This window comes from Amphibalanus amphitrite, unplaced genomic scaffold (genome assembly GCF_019059575.1).
Source record: "Amphibalanus amphitrite isolate SeventyFive unplaced genomic scaffold, NRLGWU_Aamphi_draft 000111F_arrow, whole genome shotgun sequence".
Lineage (NCBI taxonomy): Eukaryota > Metazoa > Arthropoda > Thecostraca > Balanomorpha > Balanidae > Amphibalanus > Amphibalanus amphitrite.
The window spans coordinates 27,242-52,795 of record NW_024881606.1 but is presented as its reverse complement, the minus strand read 5'-3'; the positions used below and the strand labels follow the sequence as shown (position 1 = coordinate 52,795).

At 56.2% G+C, this 25,554-nt stretch overlaps 2 protein-coding genes across 3 annotated transcripts in view; both read left to right on the top strand.

Moving 5' to 3' along the window:
* The window catches only part of LOC122380987, a 70,111-nt gene extending 57,380 nt beyond the window's left edge, over nt 1–12,731 (top strand). For both annotated transcript variants that reach the window (XM_043364637.1, XM_043364638.1), the window contains 7 exons: nt 1,100–1,319; nt 2,134–2,285; nt 3,635–5,359; nt 6,781–6,943; nt 7,361–7,666; nt 8,088–8,264; nt 8,659–12,731. In XM_043364637.1, the coding sequence (XP_043220572.1) occupies nt 1,100–1,319; nt 2,134–2,285; nt 3,635–5,359; nt 6,781–6,943; nt 7,361–7,666; nt 8,088–8,264; nt 8,659–12,252 (6,337 nt within the window). In that variant the 3' untranslated portion in view covers nt 12,253–12,731. The remainder of the gene's footprint in view (nt 1–1,099; nt 1,320–2,133; nt 2,286–3,634; nt 5,360–6,780; nt 6,944–7,360; nt 7,667–8,087; nt 8,265–8,658) is intronic.
* Nucleotides 12,732–13,260: 529 nt separating this feature from the next.
* Nucleotides 13,261–24,634, top strand: LOC122381011 (fructose-2,6-bisphosphatase TIGAR-like). The gene is made up of 5 exons (XM_043364686.1): nt 13,261–13,678; nt 18,161–18,266; nt 20,235–20,354; nt 22,466–22,606; nt 23,681–24,634. The coding sequence occupies exons 1-5, from the start codon at nt 13,626–13,628 to the stop codon at nt 24,020–24,022; spliced, it is 762 nt and encodes a 253-aa protein (XP_043220621.1). The 5' UTR covers nt 13,261–13,625; the 3' UTR covers nt 24,023–24,634.
* The last annotated feature ends 920 nt before the right edge of the window (nt 24,635–25,554 follow it).

Below are 25,554 nucleotides of genomic sequence, written 5' to 3'. Positions count from 1 at the left end.
AGACCGGCCGGAGGCGAGGAGGGAGGCGGCACGCTGCCGTGAACCGGTTTGATACGGTCGGCCGGCTCCGCGGATCGGCTGGACGGTGGTCGGGGAGATCACGATCGGAGGCGGGCAGTGTCCGCACCGAGTCTCCTGGCAATCAGGCGCCAATGCGCGGCCGGTGTCCTGTTGACTCGTTGGCCGCGTTGTGCCGCGTTTTTCCCAATACCAAACCGGTCTCGCCCGTGATCAGAGCGGCCGGACCGCCAGCTGGCTGAACCGCCGGCCCGCGCGCGCTCGGCCGAGCGGTGGACCTTCGGCTCATCCCGTTTGGCCGACCGTTTCTGGGAAGATTACCTCATTCGGAATTGTTTGCCGTACCGACGTCAATACACTCCGATAAGCAGCGAATTATTCAGCATTATCGGCAAAAATGTCGTGTCTGCGCGGCGGCCGGGCGCGCGGCTGCATAGATGGCCGGACGATACGGCCGGCCGAGCGGCATGGCTGCGGTGGCCGCTCGGCCCGCGCGGATTACGGAGCGGAGACGACGGCGTGCGAGCGTCGAAGGTCACTGCTGCACGGCCGTCCGGCGACACGCGGAGGGAGGGGAGGGGGTGGATACAGCGGACTGAACAGTGAACAGACGTGTTGTTGGGGCGGTTTGACAGTTTCAGATTGTGCTTACACATATGGTCTGGGTTGTGAGTTTGGTGGCTGGTTCCTGTCGATGTATTTATCAGCAGTGGTTCTTTGGGTAGTGCAGCGCTGCTCGCTTAGAAGTCGATAATTTTGAACGATCTGAATCAGATCATACAAAGTAGTCAATAGGATTTGGTGGCAGTGGCCATAACGTTAACTGCCAGTAGATATAGATGTCAATTCGCATTCATGCTTTATTGCTGTTTTCAGGAATAAGTATTTTCTCGAAATCGCATGTGGACACTGATCGTTTATCGATGAACACAATTGTATGAGTGACTGTGTCCTATGCCCAAGTTATAAATGTCGGCTTGCCCTCAGTTCCTGTGGATTACCTAATTGTCGCTTCATCTCCCATTGCGTCTTGCTTTCCGTTTGTGACATCTCTGACTCCGTCTCCCTCTCCTATCCTCAGGAAGGAGAATCGCTACGACTGGAACCGATTCCGTGCGACGGCTCGGCTCGAGAAGAAACTCGACGACACGCTCACAGAATACTACAACGAGTTCCGAGCCATGTGTCAGCGGGTGGCGGCCGGCGAGCCACCACCGCCGCCGCCGCCGGCCGCCGCTGGCACGCCCGCGCCGCCGGCCGCCGCCGATCTCATCCCGCGCTCGCAGGCTGTCTACCTGATGGTAAGTTGTCGGGGCTTAGACTGGCTGGCTTTGGGCCCGGTAGCCGAGAGCAGCGTGGCTAAAGAGGCCTGGGGGCCGAGAACTGTCCCAGCCGTGTCAAACTAGTGATATATATTCATCTCAACGCTTATACGAGGCGATTTCTGGCCGCGGGACTTAGTGGGCGCAAACACGCGTATTCAAGGAAAGAAATGGATATTGAGACAGAGAAATCGATCCCAATACCACAGGCCATTTGCAGCCCACCATTGCGGACGTGGTAGGCTCCATTTTTGTCCAAACCGCTGATCAGTATCCTCTTATGTACCGTAAGCATTCCGTAAGCAGACCGCCTTCCGCGTTGGCTGACCGCACCGCTTTGCAATATACGGGCCGGCGCGCACATCTGGAGTAGTCGGGCCGGGGATACGGCTCATTGCCGTAGCACGGGAGCGGCGCGTAGGGCCAGATGCGGCTCCGGTCGCTGTCGTCGAGTGGATGGAGGGTGCCGAGTTGGCGACTGAGCGCGGCAGCTGATACCCGTTTGATTTTTTTTTTTTGTCCGGTCCTTACGGGGGTGGAAGGAGGATCATGATAGTTGAGCTTGCAAAATAGTGTAAGCCGTATGGATTATGATAAATTTGAACGTCTTTCCTTCTTGTACTGTTACTAATTTCAGTTGCAGAAAAATATGCCGGATTCAGGTAAACGATTGGTGTGCGTTAAATCGATAATCCTTATCGTCCCATATCGCATGCGTTGTCATTGACGAAATCTGAATACCATGCTCAGCCCACAATTATTGCGTTTCTGACCGAACCTTTCTTCTCTGCAGGAGCGGATTGACCTGCTCAACACGCTGCGGAACGAGGTGGTGGTGCACCCGCAGCTGGAGGAGCGGCTCAAACTGTGCCAGGAGGCGCCCAACCTGCCCGCCTGGTGGACGCCCGGCAAACACGACCGAGACCTCGTCATCGGCGCCCATCGGTCAGTGGAATGGAGCGAGGAGTAGCCGAGGATGGGATGGGCTATGGTATGATAATTTTGGTGTTGCTTTTTTGAGAGGATGGGAAGGTTTGAGGGGATTAGATTTCTGGTTGAAGAGGTTAGAGCTCTTCAAGTATAGTCGTATTCAAGGATAACTTATGCTGAATGTTTGGTACAGATGACAAGGGATGGTAGGAGACCTTCCGGGACTAGTCCTGCGCTTTATAAGGGGAAGGTAAATTGTGTCCCTTGGTGTCAATCTGGCATGATCATCTCAGCCTGGGATCATTTGCGCCCGGGAGCGCACAGTAGCTGGCATACAGAGTTCTTATGTAAGAGCTCCATGGTAGCCAGTGCCGGAGCTTCGGACGGCGCCGGACCGGTTAGCTGGGACAGCTGCCCTGTCGTGTTGTCCATCGGTCATTTGTGTGTCGGACGGGTGACGCGGCTCCGTCCCAAATCAGCCAAGCTGTCCTTGGTGGCCGTGCATAATACATGAAGTGCGACATTCTGGCCAGGCATTGTGTCCCGGCGGCCGTGCATTAATGACTGACGCTCCGGCGAATCGGCCGTGTAATGATTGTGTCGCGGTTCTAATGATTATGTCAAAGTGACTCGGTTCGATATAGATGTGTTTGCCCGAAGTCGGCCGCCTGCCTGAGTTGGGTATTTTCCATTCAGGACTTGTGTAATACGTGGCTCGGTGTCGACCGTTTGCGTTAATCACCGTCTGTGGAACGCTCCAGCCCGAGTTATTGAACTGTCGCCCCCGCCAGGGCTTAAAGTGCTATTCGTGACGTGCAATAATCATTTCCATTGATGACACTGAGACGCGGCTGGACTAAATGGATATCGAGTTTACGTTATGCAGGCAGGAATTAGTCCTGCGTCTTGCAGCGACAGAAAGATGGCGGTACTGTCTAACGGGCTGCGTTTAGGATCGATTGATCGTGTAGGATGGGGTGGTGGGTGCGCTGGGGTCACCCACGTTCCACCTGTCCCAGTGGGGGGAGGGGCAACGACTCGCCCATACATCTGTCCTAGCTCAGTGAGGGGAGGGTGGGGAGGAGACACCGACACTTGTGTTAGGCGGCTCGGTGATCAGACGTCGGGCCTGTCGGGGTTCAGTGTGCGGCGGCGGGTCCGTTGATCTGACACCAGCTCAGTTGTGTCCGTCTTCGGGCCGGTGCTGGCCTGCGGCCGTGCTGTGGTCACCCGGCACCGATACACCTATCGGGTATATACCAGTACGGGTTTTCACCGCGACCGACACGGAATCAATACCGATGGCACTGTCCGTTCGCGCTGCCGCGGCTGACCGGCCCCCGCTCCCTCCCCGTGTGTTGCAGGCACGGCATCGGCAACAGCGGCTTCTACATCCTGCACGACCCGGACCTGTCCTTCCGAGATGTCGTCAACAGGCACATGAAGGGCATGAAGCTCGTCGACAGGAAGGACAAACAAAAGTACGCCGACTGGCGAGCCACCATCAAGCGTGACGCGGTGCCGGCAGCCGTAGCCGATGGCGGTGCGGACGAAGACAAGGCGGCGGCTGACGGCACGGCAGACAAGCCGGCAGTCAAGGCAGAGACGAACGCAGACGCGAACGCGGACTCGAACACGGAAACTGCAGTGAAAGCTGACGTGACAGAGGGTGAACAGGAGACGAAAGAGGAGAAGGATAATGAGGAAGGGGAAGAGAAGATGGACGTAGATAAAGAAGGAGAGAAGGAGGGTGAGGATAAGTCCGATAAATGTGATCAGAACGGGGAGAAAGAAGTGGCTCTGCCGAATGGTGAGACCAAGGACGGGGAACACGGAGAGGAGGAGGAGGAGAAAGAGGCGACAGAGGACGGCAAGGAGAAGGAAAAGGAAGCCGAGGACAATGGCGAGACAAAGACCGAGTCGGGTGACTCTGAGAAACCTGTGATAGAGACGGCCGAGGCGCCGGCACCGGCCGAAGAGCCAAAGTGTAACGGTGACGACGCTGGTGAGCACGTGGAGAACGGCGAAACTCCGGCGACGGCCGATCGGGAGAACTCTGACGATAAGGAGGGCTCCGAGGAGCCGGTCAAAAAGGATTCAGACGCCTCGCCGGCCGAGAAAGTCACTGCCGATGACGGCAAGGCGGCCAAGAAGGAGGCGCCAGAACCGAGCCCCAAAGAGGCCGAGCCGACCAAGGTGAAGGCGGAGAAGTCCGGCGGCGCGTCGGGCAGGGAGGAGGCGGTGTTGCCGCGCCTGCCGAACCCGGCCGCCTCCCAGCCGCTGATGGGCCTCTATCAGATGGAGGAGTCGATCAGCAAGTACGGCCACCTGTACGACCCCGAGGTGCTCCAGGAGGCGGCCATGATCCAGATGCTGCACCAGAACTACGCGGCGCCCATCCACTGGCCGTCCGACCACACGCTGCACATGCGGCTGCAGCACATTGTGCACGCCGTGGAGACGGGCGTGTGGCCTAAGGTTGACTACTCCTCGCTGCCTACCGACCCGCTCGACCCCGGCCTGATCGGTGTGGGCCAGCCGCGGGACGAGTCGCGGCCCGGCACCAGCCGGCGGGCGGCGGCGGCAGCGGCAGCAGCGGCGGCCGCCGGCGCCGACCTGGTGGCCGCCGGCTCATCGTCCGGTCCCGGCGGCCTGGCAGAGGTGACCCCGGAGCCGCCGCGCCAGCCGACCGCCGACGACGCCGACCGGCGCGGCAGGAAGCGGCGCCACGGCCCGACCGAGACCGACTCGGAGCGGGCCAAACTGCGCGCGCTGCTCAACCACAACCTCCAGAGCATCACCCGGCTGTCGGGCAAACCGCGCACCGATAGCTGCGGCGAGTCGGACGACGCGCCGCCGCCGCCGCCGCCCCCGCCGCACGGCGACGACCACCAGCCGCCGCCGGCACACCAGCACGGGCCGCGTGGCGGCGGTGCGCACGGCGGCATGGACCTCAGCTTTAAGACGCCGGCGTCCCAGAGCCCGCGCGCTGTGACGCCGGGCCCGCCGCACTCGGCGCACTCGTTCGCCGCGCCGGCGTCGCACGGCTCGGCTGCCAAGGGAGACGACGTGTTGGATTTATCGGCCAGGTAAGAGCTGGAGGGCTGGCAGAGGATGGGAGGAGAGAACTAGTCTCGGCTCACTGAGAGAGTAGATTGTATCATTTGGTACGGTTAATAGTCCCCTTTTGTAATGATTGACTGAATTCCTGGCAATCTACAAGTCGATTAGTCCTTTTATTTCAATTGACCATTCAAACTACGTTTGACCGTTTGAATTCGTCAGCGTTGCAAGCCGGATGCCATCAATGCAGAGTGCCCCGAATGTCGGGACTCTGCCGGGAGCTGAACGACCGGCGGCATTCCTTTTGGTGAACGTCACAGCTGCGCATTCATATTTGGTCTCAGAAAGGGGCCGACGCGGCTGACTGTTACAGACACCCGTCAATTTGTCGGTAGCAAAAATCCACCCGCGACCAGTATTCGGAGCGCGTTCGATTGTCGATCATCAATGCTATAGGATCGCTCTGAAGTTGATGGGGGTTAACAGACTCGCCGCGCATGCAGTGGGTGGCGGTGTCCGTTTGGGGCTGGTTTATGCCGTGATGCCGGGGACGCGGCCGAGTAGTCTGCTCTGACCGCTCTGCAGCAGCTCGGTGTTCGGCTACATTCCCTCGGTGTTCTGCATTCGGACCGGTTACGTTGCGCCGGCTCGGGTCGGTGACCCCGGCGGCAGCTGTCCCAGTCGGCATTCTAGAGTATAAATCTGCCCCGACCCTTACCCTGACGAAATTGTATTACGGCTTCTGACAATTTGGCCTGAAGTTTGATTCAGGCGCATATTCACCCCGCATTTTCCTCCAGCTCTATCTCTCTGAACCAATAATACATATGTTTAATCCCCACCTGTTAGTGTAGCGGTTGGGCGCGCCCGCCGGTGGGGCGATGAGACTGGGTGCTGACCGGTTCAGCTGTGTGGAGCCTCCCTGACCCGTCCGGTGTCCGTCTGGGATACCTGACTGTGGTTGGCACCTGCACGCAGCGCCACTCCCCGGCATTCCGTGCCGGTCGGACCGGGTCGCACTGTCCCGACAGACCGTCAGCGATGCAGAAATTTTAGTTGACTGCTTTGCGAACATTTCATATTTTGTGATATCGTCTGGTTCAGACAGATCAGGCTGCTGTTGGGGTGTGGTTTATACTAAATCTTTCTCGCTGGTAGTAGCGGCGTAGAAAAATGCGACCTTGTAATGTAATATCAAAGGTGACGATGATCGACGTAGTCTGGTCGCCCCTACAACATTAAAACTGCATCCCATTCGCGACTGTCTGACTGTTAAGTGTTTGTAACGCTTGCAGGACTGTTGAAATCGCATTATTTGTGGGGGTTAAATGCTGGTGCATGACCGCGTTCCCGCCATGGACGATCATCAGAGCCACCCGTTGATTCATTTCATCCCGGTCTGACACTGTTTCCCGCCCATCCCCCTCCCCCACCCAATCGCCCCCAGTCTGAGCAAGAGCCGCTCGTCGACTCCACACAGCGAGAAGACGGATGACGGTGTGCTGGACCTGCACCTGAGGTCGGGCGGAGCGGCCGGCGGGCTCGGCCGACCCGCCAGCGGCCTCGGCAGTCGACTTGACTCCACTCTGGACCGACTCAAGAAACGATCGGTGAGTGAGAAGGCTGGCTGGGCTCGGTTGGCTGCGCTGGCGTGGTGGGACGGTGTGGGATATTGTCTTGGTGGGTATTTTGGGAGTGTTTGGATTATCAAGCGGATGTGAACAATGATTGAATATTTTAGTGGGTGGGTGGAGTCGCTTGCTGCCTTCCGTATTTTGTTGCTAACAGGAGCTACCAGGAAGCTTATTGAATCAGGGGCTCTTTAAACGGTGTTTTGAAGCAGTTTACATGAAATTTATAAATACTATTCAGAATAAACTGAGCTGACCTACTCCAGTGACCTATATGTAAGTGTGCTCAGCATCAGCCCAGTGTGCACGATATGCAGCGCTGGTCTCAGCCTGTCCCCTGCCTCACCACCACTGGTGTGGCCGCTGATGTGACATCCTTCCTTTTCGTCCCGCCAGGGTGAAGAGGCCACCGGCAAGGAAAAGAAGCGGCGCAAACTGGACTCGATCATCTCGGGCCTGTGCGCCAAGACGACCAGCGCCCCGCCGGCCACCTCTGTCTCCGTATCTGTGGCCGTCTCACAGCGCGACATGGCGCCATCGGTCAGCATCACACCCGTGCCGCGCGCATCCGGGCAGCTGCCGCCTCCGGCACACGGCGCGCGAGACGACCTCTTCCCTGATATCACACTGAGCAGGAGCAGCCGGCGTTCACAGGAGGGCTCGGCACTGCCCGCGCACGACATGCATAAACCGGACTCGAAGGTGGGTTGGGAGAGCGAGAGAGGGTCATTGGTCTTGAGATGGGCTGGGGTTGGAGGTGGGGGAGGAGGGAGTCGGTGGGGTACGAGGTGTTTGAGATGTTTGCTGTTTGTAAGTGGAAAGTCGCCGTGCCGTCAAGTGAAGCTTTCCAGGGTGTGGATATACGCTTTCAGCACACGGACGTGCTATAGTCTGATTCACGGTCATGGGTTAGCTGAAAGTACAACCGGGATTCGTGTCATACTGCATCGCGAAATCATCGCATCAAGTTACTGGGAAAGTTGCTAAGAGAGTGGAGTATACAAATAGCTACAGAATAGAGCCCATGTGTTCGCGGTTTCCGTCCCAACACACTCGTCTCCTGCGTTTGCTCGCCCTTTGGCTGACTGGTTGACCATCCCCGTCCGTCTCCCTCCCGTCACAGGTGTATAACTGGCTGGAGTCGCAGCAGAAGGCGTCACCATCGGCCAGCGGCGGTCGGGACCGGCCCGGTGCCCTCTCAGGCAAACTGCCGGCCTCGTTCGAGCCACCTGCCGTGGACTGGTCGCGTCTCAGTCAGGACACGCCCGTACCCGTGGTGCACCGGCTCTCCGGCAAAAAGGTCAGCGGGCTGAGGAGCGTGGGATGGGGCTGAGGGGGGGGGGAGATGTAGGAGGAGCGGCGAGCATTGCTGACTGCTGAGTGCTCGTCTGCTGAATACACGTCACAGAGTGTGATGGGTTGTTCGAGGACATGCTAAATTGGCGATGCCATTTCATTTTCAGCACCATGTTTGCATAGTTTTGCCATGCTGCTAGTTATGTGTTGTCATGTGTTTTATGGTGATGATTTATAATGGTCCTGCCCATGATTTTTTTTTTCCGATAAAGGTCCCCTCGGTATTCACGTCCGGGTAACTGGCCGTGCCACTGTGACAGCTGTTTTGTCTATATGCTCGTCTTGTCAACGTGTCAACCAGTCTCGCCTTTCTAACGGCCTTGTCTGCTCTCCGGCAGCTGTCTGGCTCTGCGGCGCCGCAGCTGAAGAACCTGGCGCCGTGGCTGCTGGAGAACCAGATGTACGACGTGGACCCACACTGGGCCGCCCAGAAGGCCTCGCCATCGTCACGCTCGTCCAAGGGCTCGGAGCGCCGCAAGGGCCCCGGCCGGCCGCCCATGAGCCCGCCCTCCTCCTCGGCAGCCTCCGGGTCTCGCTCGTCGGGCGCCGCCACCAGCAGCTCGCTGTTCGGCGGCCTGGGCGGCAAGATGGACCCTAAGAACCCGCTCTTCGGCATGGACCCCAAGAACCTGTTGTACGGCATGGATCCCAAGATGATGGCGGCGTACGGCATCGACCCGCGCATGATGTACATGGACCCCAAGGTGCTGGCGTCGATGGGGCTGGACGCAAAGGCCATGGCCTCCATGGGCATGGACCCCAAGATGCTGGCTGCCATGAGTGACCCCAAGATGTTGGCTGCCATGAGTGACCCGAAAATGCTGGCGGCTATGAGTGACCCTAAGGCCATGGCGGCTATGATGGATCCGAAGATGCTGGCCGCCATGGGGCTAGACCCAAAGAACGTGATGTCCTCGCTCGGCCTCGACCCCAAGATCATGGCGTCGATGGGCATGGATCCAAAGGCCATGGCGTCAATGGGACTCGATCCCAAGGCCATGGCCGCCATGGGATTAGACCCTAAATCCATGGCGGCCATGGGCTTGGACTCCAAGGCCCTCGCCGCCATGGGCTTGGACCCGAAGATGATGGCTTCCATGGGACTCGATCCCAAAGCGATGGCCTCGATGGGACTCGACCCCAAGGCGTTAGCGTCGATGGGACTGGATCCAAAATCGATGGCTGCCATGGGACTGGACCCCAAGGCTATGGCGGCCATGGGACTGGACCCCAAGGTGCTAGCCTCCATGGGGCTTGATCCAAAGGCCCTGGCGTCGATGGGTATGGATCCCAAAGCCATGGCGGCGATGGGCCTCGACCCCAAGATGCTGGCCTCGCTGGGAATGGACCCGAAAGCTGCCGTCTCGATGGCTCACGACTCGAAGGCGTCAACCAGCTCAGGGATGGACTCGAAAACGATGGCGTCAATGGGCCTCGACTCCAAGACGATGGCCTCGATGGGACTGGACCCTAAGGCGATGGCTTCCATGGGTCTCGATCCCAAGATGCTGGCCATGATGGCTGGCCTCGACCCGAAGATGAACCCGTACGCGGCGGGCCTGGACCCGCGGGTGCTCAGCCAACTGGACCCCAAGACACTGGCCAGTCTCGCCATGGACCCGAAACTCTACTCCATGATGGGGATGGACCCCAAGATGTTCGGTCTGGACCCGAAGATGCTGCAGGGCATGGACCCTAAGATGCTGATGGACCCCAAGATGATGGCCGGTCTGGATCCGCGCATGTTCGGGATGCTGGCGGGAATGGACCCGCGCACCTCGGCCGCGCTGGCCGGACTGGACCCCAAGACGCTGGCGCAGATGGACCCGGCGATGCTGGTGAGTTTGGGCATCGACCCCAAGCTGCTGCAGATGCTGGCCGAGCCCAAGGCCTCCCCGTCGGCGTCCAAGTCGAGCGGCGGCAGCTCGTGGACGGTGACGGCGGCGTCGAGCGCGTCGGCCACGTCTCCGGCGCGATCGACACCGAGCCGCTCGTCCACGGGGGGCGGCAGCGCCGGCCGATCCACCCCGCGCAGCTCGGCGCCCTCGTCGGCCGCCGCGGCGGCGTCCACGGCGGCGGCTATCGCGTCAGCGACGGCAGCGGCGGCGGCGGCGGCGTCGATGGCGTCCATCACCACGACTCCGGCGCAGACCACCACCCACACCACCCCGTCGTCGTCCGCGCTGGCTGCGGCGGCGGGCATGTACGGCCTCGACCCCAGCCTGCTGCAGGGGCTGGACAACAAGCAGCTGGCGCAGCTCGGGCTGGACCCCAAGGCGCTGGCGGCGCTCGGCCAGCGCGGCGCCAACCCGTTCCTCATGGGCATGGACCCCAAGATGCTGGCCGGGTTCGACCCGAAGCTGCTACAGAGCATGGACCCGAAGAACAACCCGCTGCTGACTGGGCTGGACCCGAAGCTGCTACAGGGACTCGATCCCAAGGCTCTGGCGTCACTTGACCCCAAGAACAACCCGTACCTGGCCGGGCTGGCTGGTATGGACCCTAAGAGCGCCGCGCTCATGGCGAACTTCGGCATGGACCCCAAGAACCCGTTCCTGGCCGGTCTGGACCTCAAGGCGCTCGGGCTGGACCCGAAGGCCCTGGGACTCGACCCAAAGGCGCTAGGGCTGGACCCAAAGGCCCTTGGTCTAGATTCGAAGGCGTTAGGTCTCGATCCGAAAGCTCTCGGGCTGGACCCCAAGGCGCTTGGACTTGACCCCAAGGCGTTAGGGTTCGACCCGAAGGCGTTAGGACTTGACCCGAAGGCATTTGGCTTGGACCCGAAGGCCCTAGGACTGGACCCGAAGGCTCTCGGACTGGACCCGAAATCGCTGGGACTCGACCCCAAGCATCCACTGTATGGGATCGACCCCAAGATGTTGGGCATCGACATGAACAACCCGATGATGTTCGGCATGGGTCTGCCGGGCATGTACCCGGGCATGGGTATGCCTCCCATGTCGGCCGCCGACCACGCCACCACCAAGGCCGAGACCAAGGCGGAGAAGCGGGCGGCAGCAGCAGCAGCGTCGGCCGCCTCAGCCGCCGGCCTAACATTCGGCTCCCTGTTCCCGGCGCAGAGCATGGCCGGCATGGCGGGCATGTACCCACCGATGGGCCCTCCCGGCTGGCCGGCCGGCGCCTCGTTCGCCAATCCGCTGCTGACTCAGTCGTCCCTGTTCAACGGTCTGAGCGGCGCGGCGCCCGGCGGCACGGCCACCGTCTCGTCGACGCGCACCAAGCCTACGCCCAGCTCGACGGTCACCTCGGAGGAGGCCGGCGGCTCGGGCAGCAGCGGCGAGCGGCGTGCCGAGCGAGAGAAGATCCGCTCCCTGCTCAAAGACAAGGTGGACATCAAGGGAGGCCTCACCAAGGAGCAGCGCAACCTGCTCAAGGAGCGGAAGCGCGAGCGGCTGATGAAGGAGCAGGACGGCTCGCTGGACCTGCGCGCGCGCGAGCAGCTGGAGGCGGCCGAGCGGCTGGCGCGCGAGATGGAGCGCGAGCGGCGCGCAAAGGACAAGGACCTGGACGCCAAGGAGCGCCGGCTGGCCGAGGCGCACGCGGCCATGCTGAGCGGCCGGGCGGCGGCCTCCGATGAAGAGCCGGCCGTCAGTGCTGCCGCGGCCACCACCGGCGCCGAGGAGGTGCCGCTGGCAGCGTACCCACCGCCGGCCGCGCCGCCGCCCCCACCCCCCGCGCCGGCGCCGGCCTCGCCGCCTCCCTCGGAGCGGCACGAGGCGCCGGCGGCGGAGGCGGCGGAGCCGGCCGCGGCGGCCGCCCCGGCCGGCAGTGCGCCCGCCGCCGGGGACGGCGACAGTGAGACGTACAAAGAGGGCGCCAGTGGTGAGCCGGGTGACGCGCCGGCGCCGGCCGCGGCGGCCGATAGTGACCAGACAGACGCGGACAATAAGGACGACGCGCCAGCGACGTAGGCGCGCGCGCGCGCGACGCTCTAGCGTGTGACTGTGCAGCGGCGAGCGCGAACCGTTTCCTATCCCTTAGCTCAGCCCGTGCGGCTGCGCGCGCGTGGCACGCCAATGCGCTGTATCTGCATGGATTCTCGTCAGTTTTCTTATTGTTCTGCGGTGTTATTGTGTCGATGATAAATCGATTTATAGTTTTCCATTTATGGACACAGTGATTTTCTATTCGTCTTTTTACGATCATTGCAATATGAACCTTCGAATGTCATAATGTTTTACTCATCTGCGCGTGGATATCGAAAGTCGCAATGTTTTGTTTGGCACGCACGGAGGCGGAGCACCTGAACATGCCGGCTCCAGCGCGCGCGCTCTGTGGCCCTGGGCTCCCTTCTTTTTCACATGTATAAGACATTTGTCTCAATAGTGTTCGTTTTTTGTAAAATATTCGACCTGTAGAGATACCTATTAAATGGGATCTTGGTACAAAATATTGGCGTTTTACTGGGTTGTCGGGGGAGCTGTTGGAATTACTGAGAGTGAGGACTGATGGCTGAAAATACCACTGGATGACTGCAGAGGGCGGGGGGATGAATTTCACCGCTACGATGGACTACAGTAGGCTTTCAACCTGGCCGGGGTCTGCCTCCAGGCAATGCGGTGGCATTAGCATGCTGACCGCGGGGTCCATGATACTCTCCGATTCAAACCAGGTAGTTCCCATGACACCGTTGGCTGTGTCTGGGTCTCACTGACGGCTCGCCAGCACCGTCAGCACATTCCTCACGTGATATGTGGGCTGTGAATCACATGCTGACTCTTAGGGAGCGCCACGGTCGTGTTTCGCTCACCTGACACCTTCCTTTTCTGACCGTGTCCTGTTTCCTGTTTCCCCCAGGTCCCGTGGTGCCGTCTGAACCTCTGCAGTTTACACTCGTCCAGCCCTTTCCCGGCCGGCGGGCCGCCCCAGCCCCTCCTCTCCCCTCCCATCCCGCCGGCCGGCCGGGGGCGGGGCGGCAGCAGCGGCGGAGCGGTAAAATGGCCGCCGGTGCCGTGTGAGCTTTTTTGCTGAGCTCTCACCTCGATTTATTGCCCGCGCTTTCCGATGGAGCCGTCCTGGGTCGGAGATGGAAGTTTGATGACCGTGGTGTCATGAAAAACCATAGCCGTACTGCTGAGCTGGGCAACCCATCGCGCCCACTGACACTGCATGTTGTCGCTATAGGCGGCGGGCGGGCGGCGTGGCCTTGTGTGGCCGGCTCGGCGGCCGCCGCCGGCGCGCGCACGATTAGATACTGGGCGGTGGGCGGAGAGAGCAGTCGCTCGCGGTGTGGCGGCGGCCAGTCGAGAGCGCGTGGCGGGCCGGTGAGCAGCGAGAACCAGCCATGGACCCGGCGGAGACCAACGGACCCGTGCTCACCCTGCTGCTCATCAGACAGTGAGTTTGAGTCGCCGTCCCGATACCGGGAGCAGGGCTGGGGACTGAGCGGGCAGTTGGAGCAGTCGGGGTTATATTGGCGGTTACTTTCGAAATTCGAATCGTGCCCTGCAGTGATAAATTTCCAGTTCTGTCCCTGTGATTGAAAAGTGAACAGTGCATGTGACTCACTTTCCTTCTCATTCTTGTCCCCTCCCATTTCCAGAGCGCTACGTGTTTTGCACCGTGGGAGAAACTGAAAAGACGACTTCATTCATTTCAATTTTGTTGGTAGGGGAGGGGTGGATTTGGCACGCGTGGTTCCGCTCGTCAAAACCGGTTCATGTGGCAACTCCTCGTCACCCTTTGCTGTCAAAGGTTACCTTATATTCGATCGTATTTCTCACATCCTAAGTCATAGCGAGTTCGTTTCTGAACGGTGACACTGTGCTAGCGAGGAGGATAGTACTACCCAGACCGGTCCTAGACCGCCGGGCAGCGGCGAGCCCGCGCCGGAGCCGACCTTGACTTTGGGGCTGGCAACGGGGGCGGTCGGCGACGGCCGGTGGTCGCCACCGGCCGGCAATGCCGCGCTGGGCACTGACGACACAGTCACTGATGGCACTTCTGCTGGTCACTGACTGCACCACTGGTCGGTCACCGACGAGACTACTGGTCACTAACGGTACCACTGGTCACTGACGACACTAATGGCCACCGAAGACTCTGCTCGTCACTGACGGCTCTACACTCCTACAGTCTCTGAAGACATTAGTCGCTGACGGCACTACTGGTGACTGACAGTACTGCAGGTCACTGACGACACCACTGGTCACTGACGACACTGAATTGGTCCCTGAATGCACTACTGGTCCATGACGACACTCCGCTGGTCACTAACCGGCACGCTGTTTGCTACTTTCTGGTCACCATGACGCTCTCGGACCGTGTGCAGCGGCCGCTGGAGGCTCTCGTCACGGTTTCAAACAATTGTTGCAAGTCACGTTGGGGATGGGGCGAGCCAAAAGAGGTGCTCAAATTTCAGATCGCTGTGTGAAATGGTTGGCCCGTTCCAATTCGCGCGGCTGAAATTATCCTTACCGTGCCTGGCAGCGAGGGCGGTCCTTCGGCAGTTTGTGTCTGAGTCGTTCCAGGAACCGCAGATATGGAGGTACCGCTGGGCTTGTTTACTGTTTAGGCCATCTGTCAGACGCCTGCGGCACAAGGAAGGCAAATAATCTCATTCTGACCTAAACAACCCATGCCTTCTTTGATGTGGCTGATCTGGGGCCTCGCCCTTGCTCATTAGATTCAGACAAAAAGCATTACCGAATAAACACGAAGACCTCTCTCCTCGAATGAAATTTATACAAATGAACTCCTGTTGAGCCTATGCTCAGGGGCATTAAAACGGTTTTGTTCGATAGCCTGTGTCATCATGTATGTTCGTATGCCTGATACACAACCCAAGCAATTCGTCAATGCTCGTTATGGACCCCGCATAACCCGGGCTCATAAGCTCGGGTTATCAACACCCACACATACGGGCTCTGATTCATCCCTGCATTGTCTGAATGCTACTGCCATGAAACGAAGCGATATCATCGGGCTGGGGAGGGGATGGTACTGCCACACCCCTCACATTGTGTTTGTTTTAGTGTAGTTCCGGTCTAAATTAGCGCGAATTGCCCATGCTGTTCACATAGGGCGTGAGCACGGAAGCGTATGAAATGGTCCTGAAATTGTAGAACTTCCGGGTGTCACCACGCCCGCCATTAGTGGATATGAGCGTGATGTGGCTTTACATCCTCTTTTCACTCCTACCTTATTCCTACCTTGACGAGTAAGTCTGAACAGGTGTCCAACTGTCCAGGTCCACAAACGGTCAGCTAAGTCAGAGGTGGCCCGGAAACTGCATATCACTCCAAAGACATGGAAAAAGTATAATGGGAATATTTAGCCACCCAGAGTCCTCGTCATACTGAATTGTGCCCAGGAGTGTCGTAGTCAGGACTGACGACACTCCGGGAACGGTTGTGACTGGCTCGCTTTCCTGTAAAGGGGCACACGGTCTCCAGCACTGCCATTATTGTGTGCCTGTGCTTTTATGCTCGGTGGGACTTGCTACCTTCTCCTAGCACATAAATGCCGATATGGGAGGATCTTGACCCTCGGTGTCTGAGTGTCAATTTTACCGTTTTTGTTTTTTGTTTTTGTTTTACCTGACCAGCGAAGCCTACGTCTATGTGGCTGCTCAATCACCCCGATACTGTATGCCCCCGCACAGAGCCTCTCTCCTCTCTCTCTCTCTCTCTCTCTCTCTCTCTCTCTCTCTCTCTCTCTCTCTCTCTCTCTCTCTCTCTCTCTCTCTCTCTCTCGCAGCTGGGATAGCATCCAGACTCAGACCACGCCAGACCTGAACTGTTTGAGTCAGACCCGTAGGCCAGACACAGGCAGTAAGACCGGGACCCAGCCCGAAGACCAGGCGCGGACTCAGTCGGACATTGTGCCTTGACTCGTACCCTGACTCCGCCCATATAGACGCTCAGGCACCGGGCCTGATCTTGGGACCAAAGTCAAACTCATAGTTCGGTCCCACCCGTGAGTCAAGGAAAGGACCCTGCAGGTTCCTGGGACCCGGCATGATCCTGGGATCAACCTGGGAGCACAGCTAGACTCGGGGACGCGACCCCGAGAGTGGACCCCGTCTGAGCTCTGAGCAGCCACTCCAGCCACCAGCATGGGGACTGCGCAAGTCGCATTGCCCTTATCATCTCCACTTGAGGTAATCGAGGCCCGCGCGGCGGCGGCGGCGGCCTGCGCGCGCGATACGATATCAGGAGTGACTGCGAGGGGTCACACCTCTTCGGCGTGGTCGACGAGGTCACCAGGTCACTGGGGTCACGGGGTCACAGGGGCCGGTCAGCGGTCACCGAGCCCCCGGTGGGTGCCGTGGTAACAGGCGTATAGCTAGTCCCGAGACAAGACAAGACGAGCCAAATGATTGCCGACAGCTGTGATAAAGTCTCAAGGTGATCGTCGGGAGATAAGGTCATTGAAATTTATCTTTGCTAGCCATATCGGCCGTCTCCAAAGTACACGTGCACCGACAGAAGTGAGAATGGGTGTCGTCTGCTCATCACCAACGTCAACTCCGGGCGCCTGAACAGTGACGGCGCCGACGGCGCGGCGGTCGATGGTGTTTTCAGAGAACGAGTTATTGGATCGGCACTCAACTGTTGATTGTCGATATGCCCCTCCAGTCAGGTATCGACCCAGTGAGCAGTGGCTCTGGTAAATCAGCTCGGACAATGCAGCAGATTCAGCAACGGAAATGCGTTTGCATACAATGGGTGGGATATTGGCATATGAATGTTTCGTTTGAAATTTTCTTAAAAAAAAAAATAATTTCCATTTGTTGATTAATAGGAACCAAATCGCCGACCGAGAAGACGCCATTTGTTTTGTGGCGGTTATGATCGTGGTGGACACCGTCGCTTTTTTATTCACCCTGTCATGGCTCAAGGCCTCATGGCTCCTCGAGGCTAGCAGGATATCTTACTAGGGAACGCTCAGAGGTGCTCTCACTTCTAACTAGTCTCGCCAACTTGTCACCGGGTCAACGAACGACGGAACGAAGGAACGCCGGGCGATGCCACCCTCAAGGGCACACAGGGAAACGTGACTCATTACCGAAATGCGACATCCATTTGGAAACACGATATCGTTCTGACATAGCCAGAGATGTGGGAATCAAATAGCATTGCATGGTATCGTATTGCAATATCCAGACCTAAATGTCCGTTCATATGCCGGGGAACTGGTCGGTCACCCCAGACGTCTTATTATCTCTGCCTGGCAGGCTGTGACAGAAATGTGACATTGACCAGGACATTATGATCTGGTCGTATATCCAAGGGACGCACAAACATTCCTCCAGGCCAGGCCGGCTCCGGTGCAGAGTCCAGGAATCGAGGGCAAATTCCGCACGGCAACTGCAGATAGACTGGAAAACGGGAAGGAAATAATCAAATGATAGCAGCTAAACAACGGTCAGATACCTATGACATGTGAATTTCATCTGTGGCAGTCAATGTCAGTAACCACGAATTGTTTTTTTTTTCATACGCGAGGTACCTTTTTTGCTTTACCTATGTATCTTGATAGATGTCTTGATAACGATTTTTACCTGCATGTCTTTTAAGTCATATAGAGAGTTTGTTCATTGCATGGCGTTGACGGCGCATGGTCACTGATACTGACTTATCGACTGACTCGTTGACTCTGCCCCACGGTAATTAAGCGTGACTCGTGAAGCGGCTGTGAGTCATTAGCGAGTTAGGAATCCGCGCGTCAGGGTCGCCCACCATGACTCGTCAAAAAACCCTACATATAACCCTTGACAATGACTAACAATTAACATCATGATAGGCCGTAATCAACTAGGTGATAGATAATTAACATCAACTCTGAAGTTCTAACCCATGTGTTTGTGTCCGTCAGTGGCCAGTGCACCAGCAACCTGCAGCACCTGGTCTCGGGCCGCACAGACAGCTCGCTCACCGAACAGGGCCAACAGGAGGCGGAGCTCCTCGGAAAGTACTTCAGGGTGAGTCCCAGAGAGCTGATAGAACGGCGGGGATCGGGCTGTATGGCGTTTTTCTTGCTAGTAAGGAATGGAATGGTGTTTAGTGGTTTTTAGTGTGCTTGTGCTTATGCTATGTGGTTTTAACTAGATATTTTATATTTTTATTTCGCATTGTACCTATATGACGTGGAAGCCACAAAACCCATTGTATGGAGGCTCCGAATAAACGTCTGTCTGTCTGTCGTTGGACACAACGTAGGGAAGGATAGTGTTGTTGGAATGCGGACCATGTTTATTAAGTAAACAATAAACATGTGCTCGTGTTTTGTGTGTACTTGCCCTCTTGTTGATTCAGCTGTCGTCTGGCTTACTGTAGGCAATTATGTCGTCTGGCTTCTCCCGTACCACTCCCATTCCTGTGGTCGGTGCTGTGTGTCACGCCCCACAAAGCGACCAGCTCCGCTTCCCGGCTCAGCTCCCAGCGCTCAGCTCTCAAATATTTCTCGGCGTAATATCAACTCATCTAGGGCTGCGGAGCCGATGGATTTTCGGTGACTCCGACTCTGACTCCGGCTTCCATAAACCAATTCCGATTCCGACTCCGAGCAGAACTATCGACTCTGACCGACTCCAGCTCCGATATCGCAGCCCTGCCAGGTCTGCGGAGTCGATGGATTCTCGGTGACTCTTCGGACTCCGGCTCCGGTTTCCAAAAACTACTCCGACTCCTACTCCGACTCCACTCAAGACTGTCGACTCCGACCGACTCCGACTGCGACTCCGACCCCGCAGCCCTGCTCTCATAACGCCGCTCTACATACTCAATATTACGGTCGTCATGGGCCCATTTGGCCATGGGCCCTGAAAATTCAATGATTGAGCATCAGATAAAGTGCAGTGATTCATGATACGACGTCCGTTTCCATTTCAAAGCATATCGTGCCAATGGAAATTGTTGTGCACTTGTTGAGCGGGGTATACGTTTGGAAAGGACGAGATGGACACGAGCATATGCATGCTGCTTAGTGACTCGTCCATACGTCCATTCACATGTGTTTGATGTCTGCTGCATCTGTATCTATCCTCAGTCCCAAACTCTCGCGTGGAAGTGCTTTCAGTCTTGTAACTGTCTTGTAAGTCTTGTAAAACCACCCCTGAGCTGTAAGCTGTTCCGTTCTTCGCTTCGCCGTGTTTCTCGAAGGCTCAGTGCTCAGTTTACCTCCCATCTCTCCATCGATTTTCTGGCGAGTCGCCTCCGAGCAGCCTCCCGGTGACAAAGTGAACGCAGCTGCGCTTTTAGCGCCGACCTCGACCCCGACCGACCGCGACCGCGCGCGGCCCGTGCAGCCATTCATATTGATCCATCCCGTGGTAGGCGGGGCCATCTCGCGCCCCTGAGCCGGCCCATATATCCAGCTTCGGGTCACGCCGGTGTCGAGAGCTCGGACGCTGAATGTCACTCACAGCGAGGCGCGATGGACGGGGCTCGTGATTTGGCGATATTAATAGCGCTATTCATTCGGGTGCCACCCGCAAAGGTCAGGCTTGCGAATGACAGTGGTCTTAATGCGTTCGGCTGCGATCCAATTTATTATGATAAATGGATTTTCTATTACTATCACCATATTATTATGATGTGTTAAAATTGCCTTGGCTTCATTTCTTGCTAGACTAAGATATATTAGAAATTTCTATTTATCGTAGGTCTCGGACCCATTTCATGCTCAACCTGTAAAGTGTAAATGTTTATGTATTTATCTGTATATTTACATACCGTACAAATTATCAATACCCCTTTTACACAAGTGTTCTTAGTCTTATCTTATATGATCTTAGTTTGTCATCGAATCAACCTTGCTAATTTACGAATAACATTACACGGATTTTGAAATATTGATATAGCTACAGTACAGCTACACTCGGTTACTTGTTTCACCGGATGACTGCTCCCATTTTCCCGAAGCTGACACAGTATCTGTCCGTTTTCAGAAGAACAACATCCCCATTGACCGGATCTACTCTTCGCCGCTGATCCGGGCGTACAAGACGGCACTGGAACTGGCGGGCGACCGGCAACAGGTCATCGTCGACCCGAGGCTCATAGAAAAGGTGACTGAACATTCTGAAAATTATGGGAAAGATTATGGAAATGATCATGACTGAACTTTTCAAGGCTGTTAATTAAAGGGCAAATAACCTGTAGAGTGTAGGCGCAATATTTTATCATAGGCGAAGTTAATCCTGTGCCGCTCTGGTGCCGCGAACAAGTGAGCGCAGGCTGCAGTTTGCACGGTCAAACATTGGCAGGGTGTTGAGTTTCCTCTAGGGTGGTACCCGGATGGAGTGACTGGACCCTGCTAAACACACTGAAGCCAACCAGCACCACTGACGTCAGTCCGGTGGGGTAGTGACCTTAGGTGACCCCTGCACAGGTCACTGACCTCAGCCGGCTGGGTGTCACTGGTCCGCTGGCTTGGGTGTCAAAGGACTGGGGGAGGGACTGATTGGAGAGGAGAGGTCTGACCGGGACTTTGTTTTTTATGCACGTGCTACCGTGCAATACCGTTCGTATACCGTCGATGCCTCTGACATTAGGGGCAGGTGCCAATGTCAGGCCACCCTCAGACAGCCGAAGTCACATGCTGGCTACCATCATAGTCATGCATGTATACTTGTGAGTTCTCATTTCTGACAGCCGGAGTGCTACCGTCAATACTGCTGGCAGCCGGAGTCACGGGGAAAGGCATCCCGATCCCAGTTTCGTTGCGTGTTGAACGTTGACGAAACTGAGCGTTGCGTGTCTTGCGGCGGCTCATCGCACCATCGTGGGGCTTCATTCGGAATGTGGCGGCTGTTGGAACGCAGCTGTGGCGAACAGAACCATGATAGACGGACAACGTATAGATGCGGGAGCTGCCTGATGCGGGCAGCAATGGGAAACTCTGTCATAGACGCTGGACAAATTCTTGTGACCGTGCACTGGACAGCAAATAATGCAGCGCTGCTTAGGCACAAATTCAAGGGTCATAGCTGAAGGTTTCATGTCAGATCAGCTGAGCAGATATATTGCGAATCATACAGAAATGCTTATGAAAACTAAGAAACTCCTTCCATGGCCATGACATTCTCATTTCTCAGGTCGTCGCCAGTTGGTTATCCCTTGCCCATTATCATAAGAAAATGGTCACTGGTCGCTGCCTTCGATTTGTCATCACTTACCAGTCAAGGCCTGTTTCCTCGACCGACGCAATGACCAGAATACGAATCTCACGCGATTTCGGTGAAAGAAAGTTACGACATGCGTCACACTCGATGATTCCTCATTCGGCAAAGGGCAAAGTCGCATTCACTTGCGTCGAAACCTATGAAACTTGAGCTGTTGACCGTGACCTCTATACTCTGTACCTATCTGGCTGGCTGTTGGTTTCGATTTCTCAGATAGATAGACGCGATCCGATAGCGACCCCTGTGATTGTCGTTACTCTGTGTCTGAGACTATAGCCTGTTGACTCGTGGCGCAAGTCACTGAACATTGAACACACCCAGCAATGACTAGACGCTGATAACTCTGGCTGGGATTTCTCACTTACGTAACTCGGATAAATCGAATTCAAGTGGGGACGTTTCACTCGGTTCGTCATTTAGATTTACGACGCAGTGCCAACTACCATTGATAAGCCAGCAACAAGTCCTTCATGCGATCATTCAATGTGGATAAAACATCGTTTGTGAAATTGACTTCCAGGCCAATATTTATTGGTTACGGTTAGTCACCTTCAGTCTTATTTATCGTTAAATCACGGGTATCTAAGCAGACATTGATCAGGGTGTATTGAGGAACACCAGCAGAATATACCTACGTAGCTTTGGCTCAGGTTGCACACTTGCGATTTTTGTCAGACCGAGCGATGCACCGTGCAATATTTTAAATCGTAACGCCCCAAGTGTAACAAAGCGACGGCATGTGTGATTTTGTTGATACAAGTGTGCAACGTTATTGCCCCATCGTTTGTAGATTGAAATTACGCACACCTATGGTTTTATCCTGCTTTTAGACATTCCACGCCGTGCCATATACAGCATCCACGTGAGACCTTCGTAGCTGCCCTCGCCCTTTCGCATTCCTCCCCTTCCTGCACCGTGCCGGCTGCATCTGCATTCTTTGTCGGGTAACATGTTGAATTATCCCATTACGGCGATGTCGCTTTTTTCTTTTACAGTTCTATGGCGTTTGTGAGGGCATTCCCGAGGCCGAATGGTTCGAGATGATGCAGAAATCCGGCAAAGACGTCTACCACTACACTCCGGAGGGAGGCGAGCCCTCGGAGAGCGTGCACCAGCGAATCACAGACTTCTTCTGGGTACGTGCCGTGCAGATAGACTGTCCAACACAGAATAGGGAGACATACAGACAGACAGACAGAGCCCTCGGAGAGCGTGCACCAGCGAATCACAGACTTCTTCTGGGTATGTACCGAGCAGATAGACTGTCCAACACAGAACAGAGAGACATACAGACAGACAGACAGACGTACAGACGGAAGTACAGAGAGACAGACAGACAGACAGACATACAGACAGAGAGACAGAGCCCTCGGAGAGTGCACACCAGCGAATCACAGACTTCTTCTGGGTGGGTACCGAGTGGGCTGAAAGTCTAACGCCGATCGGGGTGAAGGAGGAACGAACGGAAGGATGGACGGATGGACGAACGAGCAGACGAACAGACTGACGGACAAAGGATGAATTACAGACAGACACGGACGGACGGACATGCGAACAGACGGACAGACAAACACATGAACAGACGGACTTACATGCACAGAGGGACAGAGAGAACGGACAAGACAGCGAACGATGGATGGAAGGTTTAGTATCGATGGCTGAAGACCATTCATGCTTAACTGTTCAGAGTCAGACACGTTCTCAGGCTAGGTGCGCAGGTGAGATTTAGTCATTCCGCCCGTGCTTGTGACATTGGATACCACGGTAATGTTTCGACACACAGCTATGCAAATTCATCACTGATGCATAATGCATGACGTACGTCGAATGACGACTCTGCTCCATGTTTAAGACTCGTGTTGGTGACGTCCATAGGCTATAGCGTATAAGTTGACGATTGAAGCATAACTTTAGTAGCATCAACCGTGATACGTTGTGATTATATAAACTTTGACAACTGCACTGCATCCGTCGTAATTCGTGTCCGTCAAATGTGCCCATATAGGTTCCTAGTTTATAATGTTCTCTCAGTTTCAAGTGTACGTACTTACATACCTTAATTCTGATCTGTGTATGTCCTGCAGCTTTCGTCGATAGCAAGTACCAATCCGCAAGTACCAATCCGCTTCTGTTAAATGTTTTTTAGTCCTTAATTTCATGTTCTGCCAGGTACCTATGTCTTCACACGCTATATCTTCCGTTCTTTTCAGTCGATCGTCAACGAGACTGTGCCAGAGTCGACCGCAGCGTCATCTACATCAGGTAGTTCCTCCTCCGACCGCCAGGCGCCGCGGCGGACGACCGTGGCCGCCGTGACACACGGCGCCGTCCTGTATGGCTACGCCCTGTTCTTCATGATGGAGCTGGGAGCGCTCAAACTGGAAAACCCCGAGGCCACGCCCATCTGTAACACAGGCGTGTGTCAGTTCGACTTTTGGCGTGACGCCAACGGCAAGCTAGTGGGTAAGATGATCTACCTTAACCGGCTAGACCACATCAACGGCGCCAGTTTTAGCGTGAAAAAGGTGGCGGCCGGTCAGATGTACGATTAGACGCAGGTCGGCCCCGGAGGGGCCATCCGCGCCGCCGTGGTACTCAGGACAGGTCATTGCTGCTCCGCGGAACTGCGGAGACTGAGGTCTTCCGTGACTGAGCTCTTCACCAAGCCTGCCGATCGCAGCTGTCGAGATACGGCGGATACCGTCATTCCAGAGAAGAGTTCTATCTTCGGAAAGGATCATACTTGCTAGACGGCATTTTCGCCGTTAAGTAATAACTATTTTAAAGCTGAAAGTCTTGTTGCCGAAGAGTTACATGTTCGGACTGGTTTGCTTTGTTGAAAGATACGAGCAACTCCAGAGAGCCAGTCTATTTACAGCAGTTAGTTCTGTTTAGGCAGAGTTACAATGAATCCCGTTGATCCAATCAGCCCTAGTTTACGGCACTGTCACAGTCGAGTGTTGATGTCGCTGTTATTTGATGCGTGCTCGATGTTTTTGATTGCACAACACATGTTTCCACAATGGCGGCGATTCGAGATGGTCAGCGAATGCTGCGATTTGAGCCGCTTTTGCTATGTGGTCTGTTGCTGGGAGTCTATGTTGTTATCATGCCGAATTGCCATTCTGCTGTGAAATAAATGCAAATTTGCGAGGGACCAACAATCATATTTTGACTCAGTTATGAACCCATACCATGATTTACTGAGTCTGACACGAATTATCAGGCCCTTCGGTCCTCTTTGAGGGCTGGTAGATCGGGCGCACGTTTTTTCTTCTCAAAGATTAATTAATGTCCGAGTGTTTTGTTTGTTTGTTTTGTTGGGTTAGGCCCTTTCGGTCTGGCAAGACCATTTCAGAGCCGGGAGGATGATAGGATAAAGGGGGAGACATTGGTCTGGGCAGGCACCCTAGTGAGTCGCCGGGGCTGAGCCCGTCCAGAGGACAGGCCACCCAGCACCAAGGCACTCACTGCACCCGGCTACGGGGTGCGCTCCCTCGGGAGCAGCGGTGCCGCTCCAAGGGAGCAGACCGCATGAGATAAAGTTGCCTGTCCAGCCCGGAGGGGAGTTGCGGCGTGGAGGAGAAGGATAGAAGGAGGAAGGATGTCCTGAGGATAGAAGCACGGAAAGGTGTGAATGTCCGAGTGGATGGCAGTGGAACAGGGTGCCCCACTGATCAGTGCTTGTTGCGAATGGCACCACGGACCCACCACTGACCACCCGACCACCCGACCTCGCCCGCGCCCGGTTCACCAATAATTTCGATCGTGCCGCGCGTAGATTGACGCCAGGTCCTCCTGGGTCTAGCGTGGCTGTCTCGCCAGTTGCCAGCTGGCTGAATATAATACCAAACGGCGTAAGGAGTCCTCCAGCTGCGAACTCAAGCGCGGAGGTCAATGGGTCACGGAGCCGGAACCGCCCATTCCGAGCTGGCCTGCCGCAGGGGTCCGTCCTCGCACCGACCCTGTTCACGCTGTGGTCGGCGGACCTCGTGGCGGCGCTGAAGCGGATCCCGGGCACCTCTGTCTTCCTGTACGCCGATGACACCGCAACACTGTGTTCCGGCGGTACGATAGCGGAAGC

What these genes read in the sequence shown, in the direction of transcription:
- LOC122381011 (XM_043364686.1), top strand. Translation starts at nt 13,626, where the DNA reads ATGGACCCGGCGGAGACCAACGGACCCGTGCTCACCCTGCTGCTCATC. An exon ending in ACCCTGCTGCTCATCAGACA is followed by an intron (nt 13,679 to 18,160) that starts GTGAGTTTGAGT and finishes TGTGTCCGTCAG; the next exon opens with TGGCCAGTGCACCAGCAACC. An exon ending in GAATCACAGACTTCTTCTGG is followed by an intron (nt 22,607 to 23,680) that starts GTACGTGCCGTG and finishes CGTTCTTTTCAG; the next exon opens with TCGATCGTCAACGAGACTGT.